The sequence below is a fragment of the Orbicella franksi genome, chromosome 9 (genome assembly GCF_964199315.1).
Source record: "Orbicella franksi chromosome 9, jaOrbFran1.1, whole genome shotgun sequence".
Taxonomy (NCBI): Eukaryota; Metazoa; Cnidaria; class Anthozoa; order Scleractinia; family Merulinidae; genus Orbicella; species Orbicella franksi.
The window spans coordinates 3,953,619-3,980,837 of record NC_138153.1 but is presented as its reverse complement, the minus strand read 5'-3'; the positions used below and the strand labels follow the sequence as shown (position 1 = coordinate 3,980,837).

Here is a 27,219-nt window from a genome sequence, read left to right as displayed (position 1 = left end):
AACAAGGGCACACTGCTACGCTACTCACTATCTATTACAGAATAGATAGTGAGTAGCGTAGCCAATCAGCGAACGGCATTCGTGATAGAACGCTAAAAAATTTATACTAAAACTCGATAGAAACACGGTACACGTTTTCTATTTCTTACAAAACAGTCTAAAAATTAGAGACACCACTAACATTACAAGGAATTTATAATGTCCCCACACAATTCTGCACATAAAGGGATCTTAATATTGTTCAAGTTTGATGGAGTTTGACTCACTTTAAACATTCTTGTTCTTTGGCCATTTCAATTTAAGGAATATAAAAAGTACTGACCCATGTTGTGGCATACCAAAACGTCAAGTTAAGTTCAAACGTTCTTCAAGCCATGCGCAGTCCATGTCTCATGTTTGTTACAGCAGTGTTCTTTACACCCGGGAGGAGACTCTCATATAAAAACTGAGGACGGGTCGGCTCATCGTACTTTAGTGGTTAAAAGCGCGGTTTTGGTGCCTCTTAGGGTGCTCAGCCTTTAAAGATCCACAGCGGAAGCTTTCGCGATATATATAAAATATATGACAGGAGACATTTGAAGATCAACTTTACGAGTAGAAGGTATTTAAAGCAATCGTCTTTATCATTATTAAAAATACCGAAGGTGTCAGTTACTCTGTTGTTTTAGAATTGGTACCTCTTAGGAGTCAGAAAATATTCAACCCACGCCCACGAAACAGGACCTTGGTAGCTCTTAGAGGTTCTTTTCAAAATTTCTGACGTGCACCCTCGTCCTTTTGACATGGAAGTCCTTCCCCCCGGGGCTTTATATTGATTTATTTTGACGGTGTCAAACTGATTTCACTGATTACACTGGTTGTGTACTCTCAAAAATGTAGAGCCAAGCAAAGACAACAGGTTTAGGATAGTAGTAGTAGATTAGGAATAAGGTATATTTTTAGCTGAATTCGAACACGCCGCATAAAAAAAAAAGAAAGAAAAAAAAAAAACCCACAACAAATTAACTAGTTTATTGAGCGTTTTTCAACATTTAATGAATGATCCATTCCGGATGAATAACAAACTCCCGCTGACCACGTAAACACACGTGCTTAGACAGCCTTGGTAACCTCCCCTTGGTCAGAGCGTAACGAGTGATCTGGGTCATAGGAACCACGCTACGCATAGGGGTTCGCCAATCGGGGGCAATATCAAACTCCGTCCTCATCTGTGCCACGCAAATGAGGTCCCCGTGTTTACGACCTCTGGTGACCGCGGGAAAACGCGAGTGTCCGTCATCCCATTTGACTTCTTTAGCTTTCACGGCAGCAGAATTCATTGCTGGGACAGCTGGCGTCATCCGCGTTGTGGATATTTTCTCTGGTGTAGGTTGGCTGGCTATGGTCCGGAATAATTTCATGATGGCTTTTTTCTCTAAGAGAGAAACATTGAAATAACGTAGCTGTAAACTTAGATGACTAAATAATCAGGGGCAGATGCAGGATTTTTCAAAGGGGGTGGCTAGTACCTTGGGGTTGTAGAACCAATGGGGCATGCCCCCAAAATGTTGCAATTTGAAAATTGGATCCAAATTGAAACTGCTACACCAGAAGTATCAGCAAAACCACAAAATAGAAATTACAATGAGGTGCCTGTCCAGAGTGTTTGCCTCTATTTCTGTCATAATTTTCACAGTCTTTTGTGAAAAATTTGTTTCAGTTTCCTCTGCAAAAGGGGTGTGGCTAGCCACCCAATCCACCCTTCCCCACCCCCCATCCATCCTCTAAATCTGACCCTGAACAATTTATGTTCTATAATAGAGTGAGATCATGCCGGTTAAATTTTACTTAAAATTTTTGATTTTATGACGCTTCGATTGATTTTTCAAGTAGTTTTGCCGTAGATGTTATAAAATAACGTGGCGAATCATCGCATTCTGTTGGTTTCAATTGATCCGAGAAATAAAGAGAAAATTAATAGAAAAAATCGTGCCTGTAATTTACATAGCCAGAGGTAACGATAAAAAAAATGTTCAGAAGAATGTGAAAGTACCTATGAATACAAAAATTACATTAATTAAGAGAGATTGAAGGGTAGAAAGAGATTGAAGGGTAATTATCTCGAAAAAATCCGTGGCTATCCCAATTTTTCTTTGTGGATTCCAGTAGCTCTTGTAAAGATTTACTTTTTCCGCCTGGTCCTACCCTGGCGCAAAAACCTTAGTATTTAGTAGGCACCGTCCTTAAGTAAAGTACGTTGAAAAATCATCGTATAATCCCTTCGAAACGTTGCGTCACTGGCCACTGAGTTAATAATATTATTTTAATTAAGTATTTTAAGCCGTCCCCTTTCCAACGGCTTTGGCGCACGCTTTAGTAACAAGAAACCTTAATTAACATGAGAAACACTTGCAGAACATTTCTGAAAATACACTTAAGGTTACAAACCTTCATCATCGATTAGCGGACGAAAAGATGGTAGATAAGAGGCGTTTAGCCGAAGTTTGAAGGGTGAAGGGAGCAACTTCTCCTTACGAGTTTTGTACATTGTGTACTTTTGAGCTCCTTATGTAGGCGGCATTTCATAGTTGCGCTAAGACGTGATAATTGTTCATCGTCACTTAATTTCGCACGAGCGCGAACGCTAACTTAATGACGTAATAAACAAGTACCATTTCTTCGTTAATTAACAATGCACCTGAGACGTTTTTTTTTATTTTCTTATGCATAATCAGAAAGAAAATAGGCCCTCCTAAGGTTACTTTGCGAAAGCCGCTCAGTAAACATTCACTCCGCAAATGACAAAGGAAATTTCAGGAATATTTGTGAACACGAAGCAGACGAAGCGCCATTCAACTTTTTTTTTACTACAGAGAAAAACAAACCTAAATAAACAACACTATATATAATAGCCATCAACCTTCCTCTCCGGCTTCGTTAAGCCACGTCCGAACTCTCGGCGCTGCTTGAGGATGAAAGCTTTCCTTCAGAACCTACAATAGCACGAAAGAATGTATATTCACTTTATTAAAGCAATGCTCCCCATAGAGTCTCCAGTAGCTCCGTGGTTAGAGCGTCCGGCTAGATCACGGAGGGTCGTGGGTTGAAATCCCATCTGGAACTCGGATTTTTTTTCCGACTTTTCAGTTGATGCTATTTCTATTTTTTCACAGCTACAAGGTATATGAATTCATAGTTCCCAGAATGAAGTCATGGGCAGTCTGGCGGCTGCAGTCGACTATATAATTCTTATGAAAGAAAGCATTTCCATAAGCTTTTGCTGGTTCCATCTTGCTTAGTCCCAGAAACCGAAGGAAGGTGTAGACCCAAGACCCGAACTATCCATCTTTTTTAATTGTTATATTAATTATTTTTTTGCCGAGAATCTTGTAGCTTAGCCGGCACGCATGCCACTCGCGCTATTCCTTTAAATCACTACTCCTTTCAATCTGTATGTATTTTATACTCTTACACTTTCGCGTTTGTATTTTTTTAGTTTATAAGTTATTTATTGTAGTACGGCCACATCAGCCCTTTGGCTGCCTCCGTTTCAAACCCATACTTTACCAAAATTAATAAAGTATGTATTTATGTACAGTTCACTCAACCCCCTATATTAAACTGCCACCCTCGCGGATAGTGGATAATGGATAGTGGCGGCTTAAAAGGGGCTGGTCGCTTAATAGAGGTAAAAACAATAGAAAAAACATCATCGGGACTTTCATTACTGGCCGCCTAATAGGAGTGGCCGCTTAATAGGTGGCCGCTTAATAGGGGTTCGACTGCACATAAACCACATTCAACTTAACGCGAAATGCTTATCATTTTTTTTTATATTTATCGCCGATAAATTTCCAATCCCTGCCCTAATTTCACCTTGTCTGTTGCTCGTCTCTCTTCTTCTTTAATCCAAAATTGTTTAAGAACAGCCAGTTTCTCTGCCAGAAAAGAATGATATTGAAAATTATAAATTTTCGTTAACAATATGCCGCAAACTTCAAAGGAAAAAACTGGATCCGGTTTCAGGTTGTAAGGAGAATCCCAGAGCAGGTTGTAAGCAGAATCCCAGAGCTCGGTACAGTTCAGGTTTGAATTCTCTTTACATACCGTCATATTGCCCAGATCTAAGCCAACCATAGATTCGACGAGCCTTGTTAGGAGTAAATAGACGAGGCAATATCTGAGAAAAAATAAAAGCAGGAAACTACTGAAATGCCGTCAATTTTTTGACCCGGCAAGGAATGGGCCTATCATAATAATCATGTACCAACCCCCTTGATAGAACCCTACCCCCCCCCCCCCACGCTAGATACTCCCCCTAGATAGAATGCTTATTCGTAACAAGATGTCGTTTTGCCCTAAAGCACACGCTAATGATGTCGATCAACGCCTGTCTGAATCCAGACGGCTCCGTAGGTCTGCGCGCTAACCATGAGGCCACAGCGCCTCCTGGCCACAAACAAGTAACATAACTGATGCCTCGTATACCATAATTGTTCATACCTGTTCCTCAGCCGTTCTTTCTCTGTAGTTATACGAAGGTTTGCTGCAGTAGTTCATTACGAAGAGCAGTCAAGATTGGCTTGTGAAATAAAAGTGCAGTTCAGGTTTGTTTCAGTTACTTCTACTGGCAACATAAAATGCTAGTATGTATGTGCGACATTTTGACCGTACTAAACAACACAAAAGGGTGATTTATACTCATATATAGGATTGCTGAAACTCATTCTTCAACCTCAGAATAAATGTTATTTTATTGAAAACACGATTTGTTCTCGAAAATCAAGCAAATAATTCAGAATTTGATTTGAATTCAGAAGTTAATTATCAGTACAAAAACGCGAAACTTCAGCTTCGTCCGCCCCAGTTAAGTTGCCTAGAGACGGCATACGTAGTTTCACCAAACAAAAGAGTCTCGGTTAAAGTTAGAGTCATAATTTTGCCTGTTTGAAGCGTTCTCGGCTCAGTTTTAGTCGGCAGTTTCGAATTATATAACTAATCATCTGAACGCTTTTAAAATAAACCTAGAAAACGAACTCTTATTAAAACTCTATAATCAGCAGCCTTCTCCCGATTGTAGTTACTATAGACATGTTTAATTTTAGTACTGATTCTGAGAAATGATTCTGAATAGAAACGATCCATAAGATATTTAGTAAAGATGATCAAAAACTCACGTTTTCTTCGAAGTTTTGAAGAGGTCCTGACTACCCCATTAATTCGCCTCCAATTCCACCGGTTTTCTGGAGCTGTGCCGGGTAATAGCTGGTATTAAATCAATTCTATTCGCTTAAGTGAATCAATAGGACATTTTGTTTAATTTTTCGAGCCCCATATGTTGAATCTATGGTTTTGTGAATAGCCATTGAGATAACAAACCTTTTGTTGCCTTGCTTGCGGGATCGCTTTCGTTCACTTCAGATAATTAAGGGAAGATTTCACTTGATCAATTATTAAATAAAAGCAAATCTGTAATAACAGAACACTTTAAATTGACTTGTGCCAAAAATGGAACGGACTTGGCTTAACTGTAAATGAATTAATGAGAATTGCCCCAGCGAAAATTTTTTTCTTGGTTTCAGTCTTGTTTATATCCCAACTACAAGGACGTCCAAGAACCACGCGGGTTTTTAAAGGTTTAATTTGTTGCGATAGCGATCAAATTTGATACACTTCGATGACGCCACTCGCAGAATTTTTAAAGCTCCGAAGAACGAAAAAATTGTTGTGGTGCTTAATTCGCGTTTTTTAAACGGATCATTTTTTTTCTTTTCTTTTTAGCCAGTGTGCTTGTATGGAAACGGAGATTCGGCCAAAACTGCCCGCGTTGCTCGTAATCAGTACTAGCCATTGAAACTCTGAAAGGTTTTTGCCTTTCTTAGTGCTTGCTGGAAGAAGTACTTCAAACCATGTTTGCCTTTCAATTTATTAAACCCAGTTTATCCCGATTTCTTTGTCTTCTACAAACAACGGGTTTTGGAAGCTAACAGCCGTTGAGAATACGGTTTTCCTTTCCTTTCAATAATTAATCAATTTAGTCTATGGCTTACCATAATTAGCCATTGTTAAAACTTGCGGTATATTGGATGAAATGACATGTCAAGGGAAGTCAATTAGCAAACGGTATGGTTATTCATTAACCCGGCGCTGCATAAATTAAAGTTACTAAGCAATCTCATTGTTGTCGGTTTAACCACGGTGCGGCAGAAAACAGTTTATTTCTTGACTCTTTGTCAAATTTGGCAACTAAACGAGGTTGGAGCGACCTGCAGATCAACTCTGGCGTAGCCCAGGGCAATATCTTACGAATAACACGCGATCTCCACTGGCAAAAGCGAAATCATCGTATCGCGACCAGAATATTGCGGGGAACATCGATTGAAAGCTAGAGAACGGCTTTGATGTTATTGGTGTGTCATAATGACTCACATTTTAACAAATCCAGGCTATCCAAATGAGCTTCGCTTTCGCTCCAAGTCTGCCGAAGTGTTTAGAGAACATGAAAGACGAAAACAAGGTATTTCACAATCGGATTTCGACAAGATTCGCAGCCTTTCTCGCCAGTCATGGAAGCATACTTGGGAAAACCCTGGCGAGCCTTTGCCTTCTGTAAAATGTAACCACTTTGTTACTACTTACTCGACAACACATAACTACAGAGCTCTTCAAGAACCCACTCCGTGTCGCCCGACTTCGCCAACAAGACGAAATAATCCTCACCCTACAAGGTTTGTATTTCTTTTGTTTTTTGAAGTGGTTGTAGTAAAACACCCAAGCGGTTTAATTTAGCGTTTAACTTTGACGAAGATGAGTGGGAACATACGGTGTAAGTGGTAACGTTTATTTCTCACTTTGAAAAGCGCGATAAGACTGAGTTCTTGTGAGTAATGAAGAGTAGTAAAGAAGGTGCCTTTATACCGTGTAAAGTTACTATCGCTGCAGTTCATTGTTGAATTTAAATGTTTCAAATACTAATGACAAAATTTATTTTAAGCTTCAGTATTGATCGGCTAAACTCCAGAATACCCGGCCACTTATTAGCATCTCATTGAATAAGAATAGCAACTATTGTTATATACTTCGTTCTTCAAAGCCCACCGGCACAGGTAAATAAAGTGGCCGGGTATTCTGAAGTTGCTCCCACACAGTTGTTGCGCCCTTTGCCATATTGCGGCTTTAATTAATAGCTTCCCTTATAATGTTCCCTACAATAGAAGTTATGGAAACTGCTTCTGACTTTTTTATCTCAGAAGTAATTGGACCTCATGTCATACAATTCAGAGAGTATAAATATTATTGTGCCCGTAATTTCAAATTAGCCTTGTGCTGTGCACTCATCCGATTTTGAAATTACTTGTTTGAATTTTAACTCCCTGAATTGTGTTCCACTCAGTCGAAATACCATTACTAATATCAAGTAATTTTTAGCCTTGGGTTCTTTAATGTCATGACTCCACAACAAATTGTAGTGGGTATTTGACAAAGAAGTAATTTTATTCTGGTGTTGACTGTATGTAACTGATGCCCTCTCATTTCTCCCCAGATCATTTTTGCGACTCAGGTTGAGGGAGGCTAAGGGGTTTCCCAAGCCGAAAGAAAAACCAGGACAGGACCCTTATGATGGTGAGACAATAAAAATAGACAATAATAATAATCATTAATATTTAATGATGCAACAGACCTTGCCTTATCATGATGGTAACTACATTATATTCTCAAAAGTAACACAAAAATGAAAATTATTTAAAATGTATGTCAGTATTTTTTATTAAGGACAATTCTTTAAAAAATTAAGCATCTGACACTCCTAAAGGGTTTCTTGTACCAGTATAGTTGTACCTCTTGTGTAATAGAACGAACACCCTTATGACCATGGAAGGTGTCCAGTTCTGAGATGTTAAAAATGAACATAATGTAGTGTTTGTTCAAGTCACATTGGGCCACAACTTTTTATCTGTCTATAATGGTACATTGCTTGCACAAATTAGTGATTATGTTAGCCACTCAATTTATCAGTGGTTTCTAATATTTAAATCTGGTTTATATATTTCAAAATTAACTCTTCTCTTATATAGTTGGTTATAAGCCTGATGAACCAAGTGACAACCAGCAAACAATGTACTACACATTATGGGAGATGAAAGATATGGAAAAGAGAGGAACAGATGAGGTAATTAATTAATATAAAGTGACTAAAAATAGTGCACACTATTTATTTTAACCAGTTTTGTTTAAAGTAAAACTTGGAACAAATCAGAAAGGTTACTAATGCTCAGGACTTTGGCATTTTTAGAATGATTTCCAAGGAATAGGTGATGGAATATAATCTTATGTGAAATGGGCTATTTCTGGGCTGATTTTATGCAGTACTGCTTACATTGATCAACAAAGGCAGTAGAAGCTAAGAAGGAATAAAAATGGTGGAAATTAAAGTATATGTGAAACACTTTTGTCAAGTATACAATGTAGATTATGGGGGAGGGGGGGGGGGGGGGGGGCACTGGGTGGCATATAGGCAACTTCCAGAAAATAAATGTTATTAATTTTGAACAGTGCCATAAATTATAGTGGTGAGGGTAACCCCAAAGTTTTTATAATTTTGGTAAGTATTTGCAATGTACTGATCTACTTCGTTTGCCTCTCAGTTCCTTTCTCATTAACCTTCAAAACAGTGTTTTACTAAACGGTGCAGGCACCTCCAATTCCTGCTAAGTTTCCTTTGAAATGTTGTTATGTGGACATTGACCTTTCCTACACAGTTTGTCAGATCAGTGTACCAAGTTTATTTGTAATAGCACTGACTGAGTGACAATAAACAGTTCTTCTATCTGTTATGCATGTTTCCAGGTATTAAAAGCTGTCATGAATCCAAAAGCCATACCAGCAACACAAGCTTGGGTGAGAAATGCTACCATGAAAGGTAATGGAACAAAAGTTGTAACAAACAACTAAGTCTGCGAGGTGGAGAGGTGTATTCCATGGATGGGTCATATTCACGTTGTGTAGACAACTGATTCTAAAACTCATTGATAATATTCATGACCATGACAGTGTTTTGGATATCTCATCTTAATTAGCATACATTAGATTTTTACGATTTATTTCTCTGTTTTCTCCTTTTCTCTCTATATTACATGAAAGATGTGAAAAAAAAAATTGTCCAAAATGAATCAAAATTTATATATTGGCAGGTAAAAATAGTCTATAATTACAAGATGTATACACCATTCCACCATGTGTGGGTTCTTGTCTTTTAAAAGATGTTTTGTAGTTGCAAATGCATGCTCCCGTACATGTAGGCTACGTTGCACACACTGTGTTAATATTTGCTATACTTAATATATGTATTTGCATGTTTTTCTTTTCAACAGACAAGAAGACAGTCACAAACATGATGAATGCAGCACAAGACACAGTACAAATGGAAGAGGTAAATGGTTAAAGATGTGATTATAGCTAACCTTCAGGTTCAAACAATTACCAGTATTATCAATAACTGGGTGCTATGTTTTCCTTTTCACAATTGAATTAGACTGTCAGTTCCACATTCAGGCCTGATGTTGTACCAGCTGTAAATCGATGGTTAAAGAAAGCTGGAAATGAAGGTATACTACATGCTGACTAATGTAAATATACATGTAATATATTACTAGAATAAATAAAATTACTATGTAATATTTATCTATTCAACAGTTATAGTATTTTACATGTATTTTACTGTGTGAAAAACTGTGTATCACAAGTAACATGACTTTGACTATTTGTAATCAGGGAAATTTATGTGATCAAAAGAAGATTGCAAGAATGTTGTTGTACTTCCTGAAAGCAATTTGACAAATATGCACACTTCTCGCACTTAGCAGACGTTCATAATGGCTGTTAAGCCTACGAAGTGTGCAAAAGCAATTCATGGTCTGTTGTAAATTGATCTTCTAAGCTTTCTGTTATGAGGGGACATTCTCTTACAACAGATCTGGAACACTAATTTGAACAAAGCAAAATTCATTTGATTTTTACTTTTTATTGAAATCCCATCTTTTTTATCCTCCAGTTATTCATATTTCTGGACTCTTAACTTAACTTGGCACTCTCTTTTCTTTTTCCAGAACAGCAAGCTGTAATGAGATTAATTAGAACACTGGCATCTGATCCAATCCGTGATGGCACAATAGATCCACGCTACACAGGACAACAGCATCCAGACAGATACATCTTAGGAAAATACAAAGTGCGGCAAACACTGCCAGCAGAAATGCGCATTAATGTGAAGAATCACTTTCCAAAAAAGTCTCATTTCAAAGCACATCCTGCATGGCTGCAGTCTTGATGCCAGATGAAAGACTTTTTTGTAGCTTTATGTAGTACTGTTGTGTTGGTATTGTCAGTCCCACTCTTGTTTGCAAAACTTGACCTGCTGTTGCTCATAATAGAGTGCATCAAATCTCGCATGCAAATGTCAATCATTACTATTTGGAAAATCACATAAAGTTTGGGCATAAATACAACGACAAGGCTATTGAAAGAAAGTACCTGTAAGACAGAATTTGAAAATTGAATGTATTTTCACGTGTAAACAGAATTTTATTTTATTTTAAAAGGCATATGTCACTCATAAAATTTATCAGAGTTTACAGTGCCATTCAGTATTTTATTTCTGAATCAGTATTTTAAAAGAGTGTTTTAAATTGTACAGAGCTATATAACATTTTAATATGTTACTTGATGTATAGCTAATTTTGCTTGTGCAGGTCTGTACAATGGAAATTCCGTATTTGGCAAGGAGTAAGCTTACTCCTTGAAACTTAATTAAAATGAAAATCCATGGACATTTCTGTCAATCTGTTTCACTAAGGTTTAATCACTTGCGAATGATTATTTATTATCATTAACCACTGTTGTTTGTACATGGTCTCATTGAAAAAAAAGTTTAATGAAGTACTGCAATTTAACATTAAATAAAAATAATTTGCACTGCATAATTTGTACAGTTATATGTGTTTCAGTTTAGTATTAATTATGTAGAACCAGGCCTGTACTTCAGCTACAAATCACTTAGCATCATGTTTAACATATCTAGCATAAGAGGCAGCTTGATATTGCCTAATAAATATGCCTAATCATGGTTTTTGACGCCATCGTGCCATGTCTACAGGCAAAGCGGTCAGAAATTACAGTGTTTGTATGGGCATCCGATGGGAAATAACATTTTTTAAATATTGAATTTTGCACTACTTGTAAACCGCAACTTTACCATCTAGGTAGCACTGATTGTATTCACCAAATTTGAAGGATGTAGCTGGGCTAGAAGACGTTCAGTTAATTTTTAATTTCCCATACATTTGTCTATAATTTTTTCCCATGAATCGCGTCCACCCAGCCAAATTTGCAGGAAAATGTATGGAAAATTAGAAAATACACTGAGCATCTTCAAGCCAAGCTGCATCCTTCAAACTTGGTGAATACAATGTTCTAGTATTTTGACCTGATAATTACGCCTATTGAATTCCACTGTCTTTGGTGAGCAATAATTATTACTAGAATACAGTGGAATCCCAATTTTATCAACCCAAGATTTCTGGAACCTGATTATTCAATTAAGCTATCTTTCACTTGCTTGCAAAAAAGTTAGGGGCATTAGTGGCCTCAATTTTTGAAACCTCCCAATGTTTTGAACCGGTCTCTGTTCCCTCACGTAGTTTGAAAAATCCAGACTCCAGAGTACATTGGATAACTGAAATTGAGGGCGCTGCCCATTATGCCAGACCAACCGGTCAGAGACCAGTGGGATTACCCGAGGACAAATGGAACGACATTTTTCAATCAAACCGGGCCAACCAACAAGAATGGCTCTTACCATTTTTTTATTCCTTTCCCAAATTCCTTACATAAGTGAAAGCTACTGAAGAGAAGTAGGGCAATGAACCAGTTTGTGAAAATGGAACGGCAAATTTCGGTCTGACCAGTCAAAGTAGACCACCTCCAAGACCATTCTGGTCTGAAGGAACCAAAATGGACCTTTCCATTTGACTTCCGGCTGAAATTTCTAGAATCTTTGGCATAATGGAAAGTACTCTAAAAGTCACTATTGCTAGCTTGGTAGATATTTGTGGAAGAGAGTGAATGTCTGGTTGGGATTCACCCAAGATTGCACTCTGTTTCCCACAATGTCAACACTTTCAAATCCATTCTTCAGTCCATGCAATGTTAACCTGGCTGCTAACTTGGTCAACGGAGTGGTGTCCGTGTGAGTAATGAGAGTTGATAATTTCATCCACTCACACTTGGCAATCTCGTCTTCGCAGTGGCTTATTCCAAAACTTGATGGTTCCATTCTACACACAATGTAGATGTCAGACTTGTCAAAGGCATTCCTCATTTGATGCTGTTGTCTAAATAGTAAGACAGACTTGAATTCTGCAAAGTAAAAGTCAATGAGAAGAAATCAAGATTTATTACGTCTTTCAATAACATGTGGACTCTAAAATCGAAAGCTCAACCGACAAAATGCATTTTTTGCTACCATCAATCGAATGTTTGGCGGCTCCTCCCAGCTTCTGACTATTGCTGAGCACTGTTTCGTTGTCTGAACTGTGCTCAACAATTTGATTAGCACACACTTAGCAGTTGTCGCAAACTGGGAAGAGCCACCGAACATTTGATTGAGGGTAGTGAAAAACCCATTTGCCAGTTGAGCTGTCAATTTTAGAGTCTACAGTTACGTTATTGAAAGGGGCAGTAATGAGACAAACCACAAGCGTCCAGCTGGTTCAAAAGCCTGACAATGACTAGTCTTCAATCAGGGAAGGCCATATTACCTTAGATTTGTTTAAATGTTATCAATAATGGCCAAATAGGCGATGGTGGTATTTGTAGGGTCATTAGCATTATTTTACCTAATTTCTCTTATTCAGCCTCAAACAAGCTAGCTGTGGAGCTTGTGAAGATTAAAATCAGTTTCAGGGCTTTCTTAAGGCCTGTAACCCCAACACCTGCATGTATTAAATTTCATGATCGTGTGACAAGTGAATCTTTCCTACCAGTTTGTTTGCAAGCTTGTCAAATGAGTTTTGCACTTTCTAGCAAGATACAATGCAAGATATATGTTACAGAGAAGAGTTCGACAAATGCAAAATCCATCGCATGGATTTGCCTCGAAACGGACACTTTTGAGGAATTTACAACAGCTGTGCTGCAAACTGTAGCCAAGAGATGTTTGTCATCATGTGATCAATTTGCCTTTAATCTGCAGCTGAAACCAATGTTGGGTGCAATAGGCTGAAAAAAAATCCATTTCAACAGACATCTGGCTAGGATCAATAGTATTCAAGTCACGTAATCTTCAACACAGTTACCTGCTCTGACTCCAGTCTCTTCCCAGACTTCACGAGTGGCTGTTTCTTCTGGACAGTCATGCAGAGAAATAGCACAGAACAAACCAAAAAATTGAGGCCAAAAATAAAAATAAATAAATACATGCCACTTTTATTATCTACTTTTGCCAAGTAAACTCAGGCGACAATCATTGATTGGCTGAAATCTGTACAATTCGGTGACGTTAAAACAACTGCACTGAAATCAGGCTGGATTTATTTTATTATTTCTGTTTCCCATGTAATTCAGCTGTATCATTACGGTAGTGACTTGTTAAACCAGGCTAAACATGGATGTAGGGTCATTTTTCTATATTTTAACCAGACAAACAGACCAGGCACAGGGCCGTAGTCAGAAAAACGTTTTCAACACTGAAGCAATGCCCGTGGTTAAATTCTCTTGATGGGTATTTAGCAGTGTTTTACATGTACATTCCCCCTCCAAAGAAAGAGTAAAAACAAAAATGACTGACTGAGGCAAGTGTCTTGGTTTATTTGCCTCATACTGGCTACATCCAGAGCCTAACCACAAAAGGTGGTCATTTGAAGCACAAAACAATTCATAGAAATGGCTTGAATAAAATCAAGTTACAAAGTTTTTGCTAGTTGGAGGAAAACTAAGCATTCCAAATGAATTACACTATAACCCACCAAGACTTTCTCCTTCATCTGAAAGTCCTCCAGGAAATTTCCATACTGCCTTTCTTATGTGTGGGCCAATTTTTAACTACAATGTAAACGTTAAACACACATTAATAATGAGTCATCAACAAACATCAGACAAATTACTAAATTATACAGCTTAATTAACTTAACTTCAACAGTTGTTATTAAATTAACATATTGACTACATGTAACAGTTTTGAAGCAGTTTGAAAGACTCTTTGCTTTGAAACCTTTCAATATGAAAAAGAATGTTTAACATCCCTTATTCTATAATAATTCCCATGGGGGAATGTGTGGTATGTTTGGGCCCAAAGGGTATGGTTTTTTAGCTGTTTTGATCATAGATAGAGTATCAATTTTGGCTAATTTGGTCTTAATAAGGGTAATTATGGCTTTTGCACACAAGCCTTGAATTTGGTATGTTTTTTTAGAAGAAACTACTTTTTCATCATAATAAATTTTATCAACAAGACTTTCAACCAAAGCTCTTCACAATACCCTTGACATTGGTCTGAACTGGGTAACAAATTGAAGGGTTTCGTGCAAAAAGGGCGTATGTAGCATTTGGGCCGATTTTTATTTTTTGCAGGATCGAGCAAATTTTTGGCAGACTGACTTGTTTTGACATGAAAAGCATCGTTGCGTAATTGTTTTTGTTGATTTGCGCTTCGTTTTCGAGAAATAACGTTTGCAAAAAATGCAGTTTTCCATGGGTATCTTTTGGAGATCTTTTGTTGAGTGAAAAACAAATGAAACCTTTGTTTTGCTAAACGATGAAGTCACGGAAGTGTGGTATTTGGCGCTAGTTTTATTATTCAATCATATAATTACGCAATTCTCTTACTGTTGCTTCATTAGCGCAAGCGAATAAGGCGCTGAACGGGCTGGATTCAAGTTTGTTTTGTCGTGACACCAGTTTGATACGAGGTCAGTCAATATTTTTTTCTGGCCTATTTCTCTACTTCTTTCAAAAATCAAAACATATATTTAAGAGAAACCGTGCTGTTGAAGCTGCTAAAAGTAACCGTTTGCGCTGCGTCAAAATCCACCTTGGAAGGATTCGCTCTAAAAGATGCCACTCAAAAAACTGAATTTTTTTGCATATGTTATTTCTTGAAAACGGAGCATAAGTCAACAAAACCAATTATGCAACGATGCTTTTCATGTCAAAACAAGTCAGTTTGCCAAAAATTAGCTCAATCCTGCAAAAAAAATAAAAATGGGCCCAAAATGCTACATACGCCCTTTTTGCATGAAACCTTCAATTATAAGACAGGTCTGAAACATGGTCTGGTCTCAAATAGGGTTAGGGTTTTGGGAAGGGGGCTGCACACCACCACCCGATTGTTCTGGAAGTGCCCCAACACACCCCCCCTGCCCCCTGTCCCCCCCCTCCCCCCACCAGCTGATAATAATTACATTGTTTCACCATCAAACATGAAATAAATATAGTGTATTTGAAGCAGATTCTTTAAAAAAACAATCAACAAACATTACATTTTGTGAATACATACCAAATTCTTTTCTTGAACAACCAACACTTCACTTTTTTCTTTGTTAAGAACAAGACCTGAAAATAATTACAGCAATCTTGGGTTATGAGCAAAGGTTTTGTAATGCCCACAAGCAAGTAAAAATTAATGATAAAAGCAAACAACATTTTCAGAGTCATCCTGACGCCATTCTCAAGTTTAACAAGATAAGAAATAAATGAGTGTCTTTCGTTACAAGGTTGGCTTCTTTCCTTTTTTGGATTTGCCATGACACTGTATGGTTGTTGTTTTGTATTTGGATCCTTTCAGATGTTGAGCTCTTAAAGTATATAATTTAGGGAGCGAGGGCACAGGTGATAATGAAAAGGTCACAGATGACATAGAAGAGAGGACTAAAAAGATTAATCCAAAGAAGTCCACAGTCAGACATTTAATTTTCTTGTGCCTGCTTCCAGGCCATTCTCGCGCTCTATGCTCACTCTTGCACACTCACGCACCCAAAAGAAAAATAACTTACACAAAAAAAAATGTGAATGGACAGACTACTTGCTAAACCCATAATGCTGTCAATGAAAAATGCAATATTGATTACAGTTACCTGAAACTCCAACTTGGTGTGTAGCATAAGGAGGTACTTTACTTTGCCTCCCTGGAAGCCATTTTAACAGCATGGCATAGTCACCAACAGCATGATGGTAACTGAAGCCATGATTAAATGCCACGGGTATCAGGTAACTCTGAGCAATTGGTACTTTCATCCACACTGATTTCTTTCTGACCCTTTTCCAATGCAGAATACTATCTGAATGACATGCAGTATGCAATATTCAAGTTAACACTGCCACTATAAAATAACATTGAAAAATAAACACCTAATTCTGCATTTCTTCATGTCACTCATCTCCTATCCTGCCAGGCCATCCCACTTTTGTATAGACCAGCAGGTGTAGTAGACTTGAAATCAATGGCCGTGTATCTTCAGAGCGTCTTCAGAGCTAGTTTACAAACCAGTGAATTTGATAGTTATATAATTGATAGTTACACATGAGGAAGGTGACATCACTCAGTGGTTAGGGTGCCCAATTTGTTACTTGGAGGTCCCAGGTTGAAATCCGCCCCTCCCCCCGCCAGGCTCTCTGGGTGGATTTTCTCCACATCCTGTCAATAGCACACTGGTCAGCCTCCAACCAGCATGGTTTTTAAAAAAGTTTTTGCACAGCGTTATTTACAAAATTTCTTTCTTCATTTATAGTATCTCCAATTAGCAGAGCAGTGCTAAATACCGTGACACCTAAAAAAATTCATTTATTTTTAATTTGTTATGTGACAAAGAATTAGAGCAGCATGAGATTAAAGAGGATGGCTGGCACAACATGGCTCTACGGAATGCCGTGTATCTTAAATTTTTTACAAGCCTTGTTTTTTTACAGAACGTGAACTTACCTTTTAATCTGGTAGAAAACTCATCAAGGTTAGGGTTGTCTTCAAGCTGGCTCAAATTCACTTCCACTCCGTTGAACTGTGTTTCCTCCCATTTCAGTGATGATCTTACCGGAGAACTGTGCTCATATCGACAGAAGCTAAGTGCTCTGCCAGTCTTGTCAACATATCTTCTAAATATGCGTAGCATGAAGTTACTTTTATACCAAAAACCTCTAAATATTATTGTGCAATTTCCACTCAGTACTCGTCCGCCATTTTGAATTTTCAAGATTGACCGCTGGACAGTGGTACCGGACAATTTTAATGCTGCGAGGGCACGGTAATCATGGCGGATGGCAAAAAATGGGATGACAAAATGCGGATAGAAAAATGAGGATGGAAAAAGGTGCATGGAAAAATGAGGACGGAATAATGCGCATGGAAAAATGAAGATGGAAAAAATTGCGGATGGAAAATTGCTAATGGCAAATATGCGGATGGTACTGGTAAGGGGAATTATCTTACGATGTTTTCTTACAGACCTAAGTTCCATTTTTTACTAAATTATATTTAATCACAAAACAGATTGAAACATTTTTACGCCAAACCCAGAAAAAGGAAAAGACTCAATCGAATAATCACAAACTAGACTTTTCTTTTATTGTCAGATTCCTTGTTCTTTTACTTTATCGAAGAACTTTCGCCTCGCTACCCTTGTTTAAAGTCGATCGAACTTCGACCTTACCTTTACCTCTGGCAATCTTTGTTAACCTTTCCTTTGTGTGCTTTTGTAGTGAAAAAGCTGGTCCACCGCGTCAAATGGACAAGATAAGGCCTTCAGATATGGAAGGTACAGAGCGTTTCTTTAAAAGCGCTTTTACAGCTTACTCTGATGTAGATTTCATGTAGTTAAAATAACGAAAGATAAAAATCGAATACAAGGAACAAACGTCTATAGACCGCCGCAGGAGGTTCTTTTTGCAGACAGAGCAGTTCTGTAACACTACTGCAAGGCAATTTCCGTAAAAACAAATCACGAGAAGTTATGAAAACTAAAGAAAATGTTAAAAAGAAACCGAATAAATGGCAAGATTTAAATTCTGCAAAGAAACTGAATTCTTATAAATTAAAATTCCGTAGTACCACACGTTCTTTCCAGCGAACTTCGTCCGCAGGAATTTTTACGGTCAAAATTAAAAATGTTGGTTGTATCAACGGTTAGATCTTCATGCGATTGCGTAAGCTTATTCATTGTCAGAGAAAAGTTTTTTTTTCCCAAGATATTTTCCAAAGACGTGAAAAAGAGGTAAGAAAACTGAGTATGCGTCATAATTTGCGCGCGCATAAATTTCGTCATGATTAAAGTTGAATTATAACGCAACTAGAATTACTTAGCTGGACGAAAAGTGCGTTTTACGACGCTTCACCGCGGTATTCTTGTCTGTGAGATTTTCGACAGTTAGAGGCTTCTATTTATTAAATGTCTTACTAATTGGCTCCGAGGGTTAGGGGAATAAAACAAAAGAAACCGCATCGGGTATAACGGATGAATAATTAACTTCTTTTTTTATTTCCTTACGCCTCGGAGCCAAGTTGGAATTTTAATATATCGAAATTGGCCTATATAACTAAAAACATAGCATGTTCGGATCAAAATTCCTTTCAGGGGCGTGTTTTTTTCCCAGGTTGCTCATTTTTCACAATTCAAAGCACACAATCTTAACGTGGGATACATTTCTTTTGTTCAAAGCATATTTCTCGTGGCTGTAATGAATTTTAATGTGGGTATATATAAAGAAGTGTAGAATGACACACCCATTTTAGCGTCGGTCGCCGTTACATTGAAGGCAAGGGCGAAGACATCTTGGTCGCCGTGCTTCCTTCAGGCAAGTCCATATTTTCTTTATTTATCTCCGTTGAATTGAAGGCAAGGCGAAGACATCTTAGTCGATGCGCTTCCTTCAGGTAAGTCCACATTTTCTCTACTAGTTACTTGTCCCAGCTGTTTCCCTCGTCTTTCAATTTGATCATTTAGTGGCATGGTATAATAAAACTTTCCTCAGTGCTCTGAAAGCTTCGAGGTGCATGTATTTTTCGGTGACACCGAAGACTGTATATAGGCGAAGTTGATATACCGAATAGTAAACATTTCTCTTGTGAGTAACTGAATGGTTATTTTTAATAAAATGTTTGTTTACAGCTTGATAATCTGCTTGGTTTGCCGTTTGACCTTGTCATTCGCAATTTGTTTCGTCACCTCGGAGCGCTACCATGTACACTCTTTCTAACTGTTATAAAAACAGAAAATTCCCACCGTCTTTGCCTTTGCTCTGATATGAAGAGAACAGTTATGTAGTTTATATCGAAACCTATAACTAATGTCCATTCCTTTCCCACTGCAGTGCACCAATTTGTTGGTGGCCGTTCAAAAGTGTTATTCCACATTTTGAAGGAGTTTTGTTAAGCGCAAGGCCGATAGACGTCCGTTAACTGATACCGGCTAATACTCAATCAAGTCAGTTTTGCTTGAGTTAACCTTCGATAAACTTAACCATGGCTTTCCTGTTTTTTCACAAGAGTTGACCAGAAGCAGCAACTGTATCCAAAGGAATTGAATTGGGGTGACAGGCGTCAATCGCCAATTCAAATGAAGTGTAGCACGACCAGCAATGGACTCCTGGCAAATTTCATGTTGGCAACAATTCCGTTGAAGTTCAGATAAGTGGACAACTGTTATCCCTGTGAATTGATTGAACAAAATTTATGATCTTCGTTTCTTTGAAGATCTGCAGATAAATCCAGTTTAGGGGCATTGAGACGTAACATTAAAACCGGTTTGCAATTTAATAAAGAATGTAACCGATTTCAAAATGAGTGAATGTCGTTGGCATTTTTGCATGCCTTGGTGCTGAATGCATGTTTCGTAATTTTGATGGCGAGTCTCCACCATAGACTTCGTGTTTGGACGTATTTTTGTTTAAAATTAACCCACAAACAAAAGTAGCACGTATAATTTCGTACTTTTAAGTTAGAACTTTTTTCATTTTTCTTACAAAGACAGGAAATCGAATACTGAGTCAAAGATCTTACGATTTGGTGGTACAAAAGTTTTACTGTTTTGTTTTGTTTTGTTTTTTTTTACATGATTGATTGCTTCAGTATATCGTCCCGTGATTGTGTTTTTCTGTTTAAAAGAACTTTTTTGAAATCCATAGCAAGAATCTGAGAACTTCTTATTTATTGACTTCATCGGCAATCTCGTTTATTAATTCTAAAAAAATCAAAACAAAAATCTTAGCTTGAGCAACTGACGGGCGCTTAGCTGTGTATAATGTTTAATATGGGCATAGTTCAATTAGAAAAAATGAGCAAAAAATTGAAAAGAATCTCGGCGCAGGAAAAGATTTGCAAGCTCGTTAGGCTTGCTGTATTGTTATTTGTTCGCCAACAAGAGATCAATTGGCTTTTGAAACGAATAGTTCTTTGGTTAGAAAAATTAAATTAAAAACAATTGACATCAATGTCTGCAAGCAGTGAATATTGTTCTTTATCTCGGATCCTTTGACAGAAAAACGTATCGCCGGCGCTAGAATGTTGTCATGGAAATCAAACGCAGATGAGGCCGATGGATTGACCACACACTTCCCAAGGTTGCTTAGAGATGGACACCAACTGACAAGAGCAAACCTGGTTGGCCAAAAACCACCTGGCGCCTGTCATGAGCTCAATGAGGAACAACATATCGTGCAAAAACGAGATAAATGTGAGAGGGATTGTGGCTGCCTTGTGTCCCACAGAGAACGAAGACGATTAAGTAAGTAAGTAAATCTTGTTATCAACCTTACAAGTCTGTTATCTTAAATGGCGGCTGTCCTTCATTATCAACTCATTCGCTTACGCTACCAAGTGGAATAGAAATACATGAAAGATTAAGAGTTGTTCCAAATTGATAGTTTAATTTGTGACGGCCAGAACATTGGTTATAATGATTCAACTCTCTGACTACGAAGAAGTTTTCGGAGTGAGCAAGTTATCTGTCCATCAAATAATCATAAGTAAACCTAGGTGATTAAATATCTTAAGTTGCTGCTGTCTCCTCTGCTCCAGGATGACCAAAGATGTGTTGAAGGACAGTTCAGGAGTTTCTGGATGCATTCATCCGTCAACCTTAATTAATTGAATTTCATCAACTTTAACTGAATTTTGGATGGCAGTGTGCAGAGCTTCACTTCTGGCATACGATGACCATTGGAAAAACATCCCAGCTCAGATAAGTAGATAATGGTTTTCCTATCTTTACAGTTCAAGAGTGTTAAAAATCATTATTCTGATTGCAAAATTGATAGATTTTCAAGTTTCGTACTATTGCTGTATACAAGGGTACGGTTGTCTTGTCCACAAAATGCCATAATTTAGATCAATACAATACATGTGCACTGTATTATTTTCGAGAATAATTATTATAATGAGACTACCGTTTGTTTGAAAGGACTTTGAGCTACTTTGGGTCGAACTTTTGTTGGCTTAGATCATTTTCGCGTGGGAGGGAGAGGGGGTGGAGTTATTATGTGAAAGGACATCTTTCACTTTTCATTTTACGTTCTTAGCTGTTCTTGGAATTTAGTGTCTGAAAACGTTTCGGTGAAGAGGAGAATACCACGACATAAAAGGTCATAAAAAGATTCATTAATAATCATTAAATCCAATTTTAACAGCTAGCTCATACTATTAACTAAGTTACAAAGCATTATCCGTAATTCTTAGAAGCGCGAACAATACAACCCATATTGGATTCCATGGGAATTCTAACTGTTTCATTTTTGAAGAAAATGCCAAAATTAGAAACCGGATCAAAACACTACTGTTTTCTGAGAATTTACATAGTTATCAACTGTATCTAACACGACTGTAAATTTATTAGTTGACAAGGTAGTGTTGATTAAATATTCTTTTTGTCTCTCTCCCTCTCTCGCTCCAGACGGCTGATGTATCACTGTTGACAGAGAGGGCAGCCATCTTAAATCGCAGTGCACTGTTGGAATCTGGCACAAGTTGACTATTGAAGACATCAGATCTCAGATAAGTACATTATTTCTACTCTCGTTAACTTTTAACGGTTTCAGTAATTTACAAAACAGACTAACTAGAGTTATTGTCTTGATGAAGAACCAAATTCTCAGAATTAATATTAACAACAATATGAGAAAATCAGTAACGAGAATACACATTTTGAGTATGGGACGTACTTAAGAGTTACCACTTTGAAAAACTAAATTCTCAGAGTTGACATTTAAAACAATATGAGAAAACCAGTAATGAGAATATCCATTTTGAGCATGGGATGTGTTAAAAGTTAACACTCACTTCGTTATGCTGAAGGTCAACCTGAAACTCTCGAATATCATTTCTTGTAATTCATATTTTTTTCAAGGTGTTGATGAAGACCAAAACCAAACGTTGCGGAAATGTAGATAAGAGAAAAAAGTCTTTTGCTTCATTGAAAACAATGGTGGTTTCTTTTCGAGAAAAATTTAAAGGAAGAGGAAGGGGTAGTAATTAAGACATGACCGCGGCTTGTCAGTAAAATCAACTCGTGAATGCTCGCTAGTTTTCCCATTAAGCCTGAGATGAATGATACATCGAATGGTTGTTTTGCATGCATAAATCCTTTACATTTGAGCAGTATTCTCGAGAATATAAAGTGAAGTATCTTAATTGAAAGGTTTTAATCTTCCAGTTCGTCACTTTTCATACATCGCAAACTACTTGCAAGAGTGCTGTTTGAGTACAACCGTATTAAAATTACTTTTAAAATTTAAGGTAAGATCGCTCTAAAAAGGGCTTCTTCTGTTTTGTTTGTGTTTCTGTCGAGTAAAGAAGGATTTTGAATCTTTAAAAAATTTTGGAAAAGCTGTTTTGTTTTGTTTTTGTCGAATAAAGAAGGTTTTGTGTCTTGAAAAAATCATGGACACAGCATGTCAGATATCCGGACTACAATAGATCGTTTTTACTGTCATGCCACAGAAAAAGAAAAACAAACAAACAAGAAAATGCTATCTTATAGAAGATAAATAAAGAAGGCACCTGCAGGTTTTAGGTCTATGCGCTATGCCAAACTTCAGATATTCGCCTAAATGTTTTGCACAAATTTACAGAGCCCAGTATGGTGCCGCCATATTGGTTTACCTACGTGGTACACCAATAAGCGAATCTCTGTTTCCAATATTTGCTCCATAAGTGATACAGTTTCTGATGGATTTACCAAAATACTAGTTCTGAATATTGAAAGGGCATAGCACGATCAACTGTGTCAAGGAATTTAAACTCGATGTATTGCATACTTTTTGAGCGACGCGGGTTTAAAAGCTCAAAATTTTACGAAGAATGTATAAGCTCATTAGCGCTTCTGCCACCGAGAAATTTTGCAGTTTTTGAAAGCCAATTTCTCCTCGAATATTACACCCAAAGAGCCAAAAGCTTCACCAGTTGCTAAGTTTCACAAGCTCTTTAAATTGTTGTAGTCAATTGGTGTCTATCGTGATACCTTCTCCGTGCAAAGTGGTATGTTAATGAGGAAAGATGTCAGCAAATTAGTCGGCAAAGATTCGCCAATATGGCGGCCGGAAAATAGTTTGATAATCTGGAGCCTACTTGATTATCTAGGCCACTGTTTGCCTGCACTGCACAAACCTATAAATTAACACTTTAATACTACTTTTTTCATTTCACAAAGGGGTAACAATCATCAGATAAGTATATCGACAAACGCGATCGTAGCTTTATGTCCCGCACTGCCATAACTCTAAACTTCAAAATGCAGTTGTTTCCAAACGAAGGACGTTATTCCGCTGAAATGTTGTGAAGATATATACTTTTCGCACCTCTTATGCCTGGTGAGGATAGGAACTCTGGTGGCTCTTTAGGTTTGGATTTTAAAACTTGATGACGTCACGTGAAAACGTTCCATTGAATTGAGCATGGAATAAAGTCTCTTTATTCAGATCTAATCATTAATTAGTTCTACAATAACAATTAAGACAAAATCCGAGAGGAAATCGACCAATTTCAGTTTTTATTGGACAAAAACCTTATTCCAGAATGTTTGTAAGCATATTACAGTCCTTTTTGCATTTTCTAAAAGCTTGAGATATAAATAGTTGCCTGAAATAACACCGAAAACAATTTCCCATGGATACGTGAGAAAATAAATTTCAAAGTTCAGAGAAGTTGTGCAAACAAAGGTAACATGTCGTCATCAGTTTCATTTCACCAGTAATTTCTAGTGTTTCATATGAACTTCAAAATCTGTTTTAGACATTTGGTGTTGTTAAAAATAATTTCCTTTGAGAAGATATTTGAAACAGTCGCACAGAAGTTTGCTATACGATGTGAATTATCTCGGTTCAAAGTTTTTTTCCATCACTTGTTACTGGAACGCCTTGTGGATTCCTTCTTAATTACTTGGACGGAGATTATTGAATGAACTTGGTGAGCAATTGTAAGAGGAGACCATGAAACAACTTTTATACCGTCACTGGAATTTTTTAACACGGGATTTGGCAATATGACTTACACCAATACCACAGTATACAAGCTTATTGAAGTGCCTTTGAAATTAGCTAATTAGTTTTTACTTGCATAATGTTTACATCTATGGAGCCCTGAGTAAATTTTTTTTCCGTAACGTCATGCTTATGAAAGCACGTAAGGATGCTGTTTTTGATACTGCAACGGACCCTCCACCGCCAACCCACCCCCAATAAAGAATGAAAAACAGCCAAAACAGTGACCGTCGATAAGGGATTTCAGAATATATTTGGACATTGGCCCTTCAAAATCTGTACAATGCCTTTGGAGGATTAAATCTTTCACAGATTCGTAGATAGATCAGAAAGACCGAAAAGTTTCAAAAAACATAGCTATGACTTAATTTAGGTCTACAGGTTAAATTTCGCGGAGAAAACGTTTTTTCGCAATTTGCGGCGATGAGTTCTCTTTCTAAGAATAAAGTTTCTCTCATCAAATTTCCGTGATACAATGTTAGCCGAAAACGTACCGAAGTTAAATTAACAACAAAACAAAATTGTACTTACTTGGGAAAAAACGTTTTGAATGACATCCAATGTGCTAAAATATTCAGAAAATATTAGTTTTACAGAATGCATCATGAATTATTATAGCTGATCACAGACCGAAAATTAAAACTGTGTTAACACATCGATATTAAAGACATGATAAAAGGTCAGTTAGAAGTGGAACTGGAAATCCTTGAAAAAAACAACGCAGTTTATATAATTAATAAATGGAATTTCTGTCGTTTACTGAAATCGACTTAAAAGATCATAATTCTTGACTGGTTTTAAACTCATTACTTTGTTTTCAATTTCATTAGAAACTGCATGCGAAAACCTCTGTTTTTCATACATGAAAGAATGAATTTTGAGTTGCAGATAAGAAATGAGACAGTTAGCTTAAACGACGATGGCTATGCCAGGGACGACTCCTGGAAAGAAAAATGATATTTCTAATCTCGTAACAATCTGTATATCTGCTCCGTACGCCAATCAGTACTTAAAACTTGCTCAAACTAAATATGTAATGCCAACGATCAATTCCAAAACGAAATACAAAAAATTTGCCATCCCGACCTACGCTCTTCAAAATGCACAGGACCTGTTCATTTCACGTCACGGCTACAAAATGCACAAAGATTTAAAACGCACGTGCACAGCCATTCTTCTACTCAATAAATCTTTTGTTTGGTGACATTTTCGTTGCCGTTTTATGTTTTTTTTTCTTTATTTGGGATTTTTTTTAATTCCCACAATTACATCAATTGCAATTCTTTTTTTCAACAATTAAGTTACAGAAGAACGAATAAAGTTTGGTTTACAGAAGTTAACAATCACACCATATTGAATTAATTAGGAAAAAAAATTTTGTCAATTCTTATATCTTGATACTTATTTAGCTTAACGATTTTCCTTAATAATAGCGTTGTCTACTTTAATTATTAGTCAAAATTGTTTCCTCAAAGATCTTCTATTATTCTTTAAACAAATTCGTTTTATTCGATTTGAAATATATGTGTTTTTCAGTTTCATATTTAATTGCCTAAATTCTTATGAAGTGGCTCAAGGAAGGTAACGTTTCTCTACATCGACAAGTCCACAAGAAAGATTTTCCTAAAATTACTACATAATTAAATAGATCTTTCTCCTTCTCAAAAGACCCAACGGTAACGTCGCAATATGTAAGCGAGAGGCTTCTGCAACTCTTGATTTTACTCAAAAATGTTTCATTAACCTCATGCCAAAGAGAATATAAAAAAACAACCGAATTAAAATGGGATATTGTTTCCGTTAGCTGATGACAGGTGCAGTTGGGATTAGAAACGTAACCTATTTTACACAGGCGGTCATTAGTATACAGAACAGAATTCAACACTTTGTACCGAAAGGATCGTAGATACGGTTCATTAGCAGCCCTCACTGGCAGAAGAAATGCCTCTGAAACTTGCTTGTCATCAAGGCTAAATTCTTTCTTTAGCTTGACCCATTTATTTGGCTTTTCCAATTTTTCTTTTATAGGAAAACAATAGTCAAAGTCACATTAGCGCTTGCCTTTACTGTGCTACGCAATGTAAGAAGATTGGAAAAAAAAATAGGCAATCATTATTAACAAAATATTTAGATTAATAAATTTCTACGTGACTGAGACTGCCCTTCCGTCCAAACCTTTTCGTTGCCGTTGCCGTCGTGGTTTGCTTGAGCTCCCTAATGTTCTGAAAGTTAGAACACACGGATAACTGGGAGCGTAGGGCGGTGTTTCGTAAGACATTTCCGTAAATTCAAATTTATAATCATATTACCTTTGTGGGATAACTGCTTGCAAATGATTTGTTTCTCCGCCTCTTTTAGCGAAATTCCGAAAGTAGTTAACGCAATTTTCCTGTTATTACTTTTTTTTCTTTGGTGATATCAGACAATAAGTGTTCCTGATTTTCGTGAGTGGATAATTTCCAGCTAGAACTGATACGAAAAGGGTCTGAAGACAGATGTCAGCGAGACATCAATTCTAAACCAAATCCGGTTGTTCACTGCATCACATGACTAAAAAATAAATGTATTATGGTTATGTTTCACAAAGGAAAAATTGCGACAGGCGAGAGAGTTTACAAAACTGTTTGGCTGCCTATATACCAGCCCAAAGGGAAATAAATAGACGGCTTTCTTGCCAATTTCGAGTTAAAAACGGACTCTTCGTACATCACTTGCACAAAAAAGTGA

General features: G+C 37.2%; 3 protein-coding genes across 3 annotated transcripts; 1 reads left to right on the top strand and 2 right to left on the bottom strand.

Moving 5' to 3' along the window:
* Positions 1-652: 652 nt before the first annotated feature.
* On the bottom strand, positions 653-4,835 carry LOC145497586 (uncharacterized). The gene is made up of 5 exons (XM_081477404.1): positions 4,483-4,835; positions 4,087-4,159; positions 3,856-3,917; positions 2,900-2,972; positions 653-1,414 (listed from the first exon to the last, which is right to left on the bottom strand). The coding sequence occupies exons 1-5, from the start codon at positions 4,537-4,539 to the stop codon at positions 1,032-1,034; spliced, it is 648 nt and encodes a 215-aa protein (XP_081333530.1). The 5' UTR covers positions 4,540-4,835; the 3' UTR covers positions 653-1,031.
* A 931-nt stretch (positions 4,836-5,766) lies between these two features.
* Positions 5,767-11,978, top strand: LOC145497016 (uncharacterized). The gene is made up of 7 exons (XM_081476792.1): positions 5,767-6,707; positions 7,523-7,602; positions 8,055-8,149; positions 8,827-8,899; positions 9,351-9,409; positions 9,512-9,584; positions 10,086-11,978. Exons 1-7 carry the CDS (start codon positions 6,400-6,402, stop codon positions 10,304-10,306), a joined length of 909 nt encoding a protein of 302 aa, XP_081332918.1. The 5' UTR covers positions 5,767-6,399; the 3' UTR covers positions 10,307-11,978.
* A 10-nt stretch (positions 11,979-11,988) lies between these two features.
* LOC145497017 (nucleoside diphosphate-linked moiety X motif 6-like) lies at positions 11,989-17,264 on the bottom strand. Its single transcript, XM_081476793.1, has 6 exons — positions 16,952-17,264; positions 16,107-16,310; positions 15,530-15,585; positions 14,001-14,076; positions 13,332-13,379; positions 11,989-12,393 (listed from the first exon to the last, which is right to left on the bottom strand). Exons 1-6 carry the CDS (start codon positions 17,136-17,138, stop codon positions 12,068-12,070), a joined length of 897 nt encoding a protein of 298 aa, XP_081332919.1. The 5' UTR covers positions 17,139-17,264; the 3' UTR covers positions 11,989-12,067.
* Between the last annotated feature and the right edge of the window lie 9,955 nt (positions 17,265-27,219).

Coding starts and splice junctions, on each gene's coding strand:
- LOC145497586 (XM_081477404.1), bottom strand. CDS start 4,539: ATGAACTACTGCAGCAAACCTTCGTATAACTACAGAGAAAGAACGGCT. Junction 2,973..3,855: donor AGAGACGAGCAACAGACAAG/GTGAAATTAGGG, acceptor GTGCTATTGTAG/GTTCTGAAGGAAAGCTTTCA. Junction 1,415..2,899: donor TAACGAAGCCGGAGAGGAAG/GTTGATGGCTAT, acceptor TTTCTCTCTTAG/AGAAAAAAGCCATCATGAAA.
- LOC145497016 (XM_081476792.1), top strand. CDS start 6,400: ATGACTCACATTTTAACAAATCCAGGCTATCCAAATGAGCTTCGCTTT. Junction 8,150..8,826: donor AAAAGAGAGGAACAGATGAG/GTAATTAATTAA, acceptor GCATGTTTCCAG/GTATTAAAAGCTGTCATGAA. Junction 9,410..9,511: donor ACACAGTACAAATGGAAGAG/GTAAATGGTTAA, acceptor CAATTGAATTAG/ACTGTCAGTTCCACATTCAG.
- LOC145497017 (XM_081476793.1), bottom strand. CDS start 17,138: ATGCTACGCATATTTAGAAGATATGTTGACAAGACTGGCAGAGCACTT. Junction 15,586..16,106: donor ACACCAAGTTGGAGTTTCAG/GTAACTGTAATC, acceptor AATTATTTTCAG/GTCTTGTTCTTAACAAAGAA. Junction 12,394..13,331: donor AGAGACTGGAGTCAGAGCAG/GTAACTGTGTTG, acceptor TTTACTTTGCAG/AATTCAAGTCTGTCTTACTA.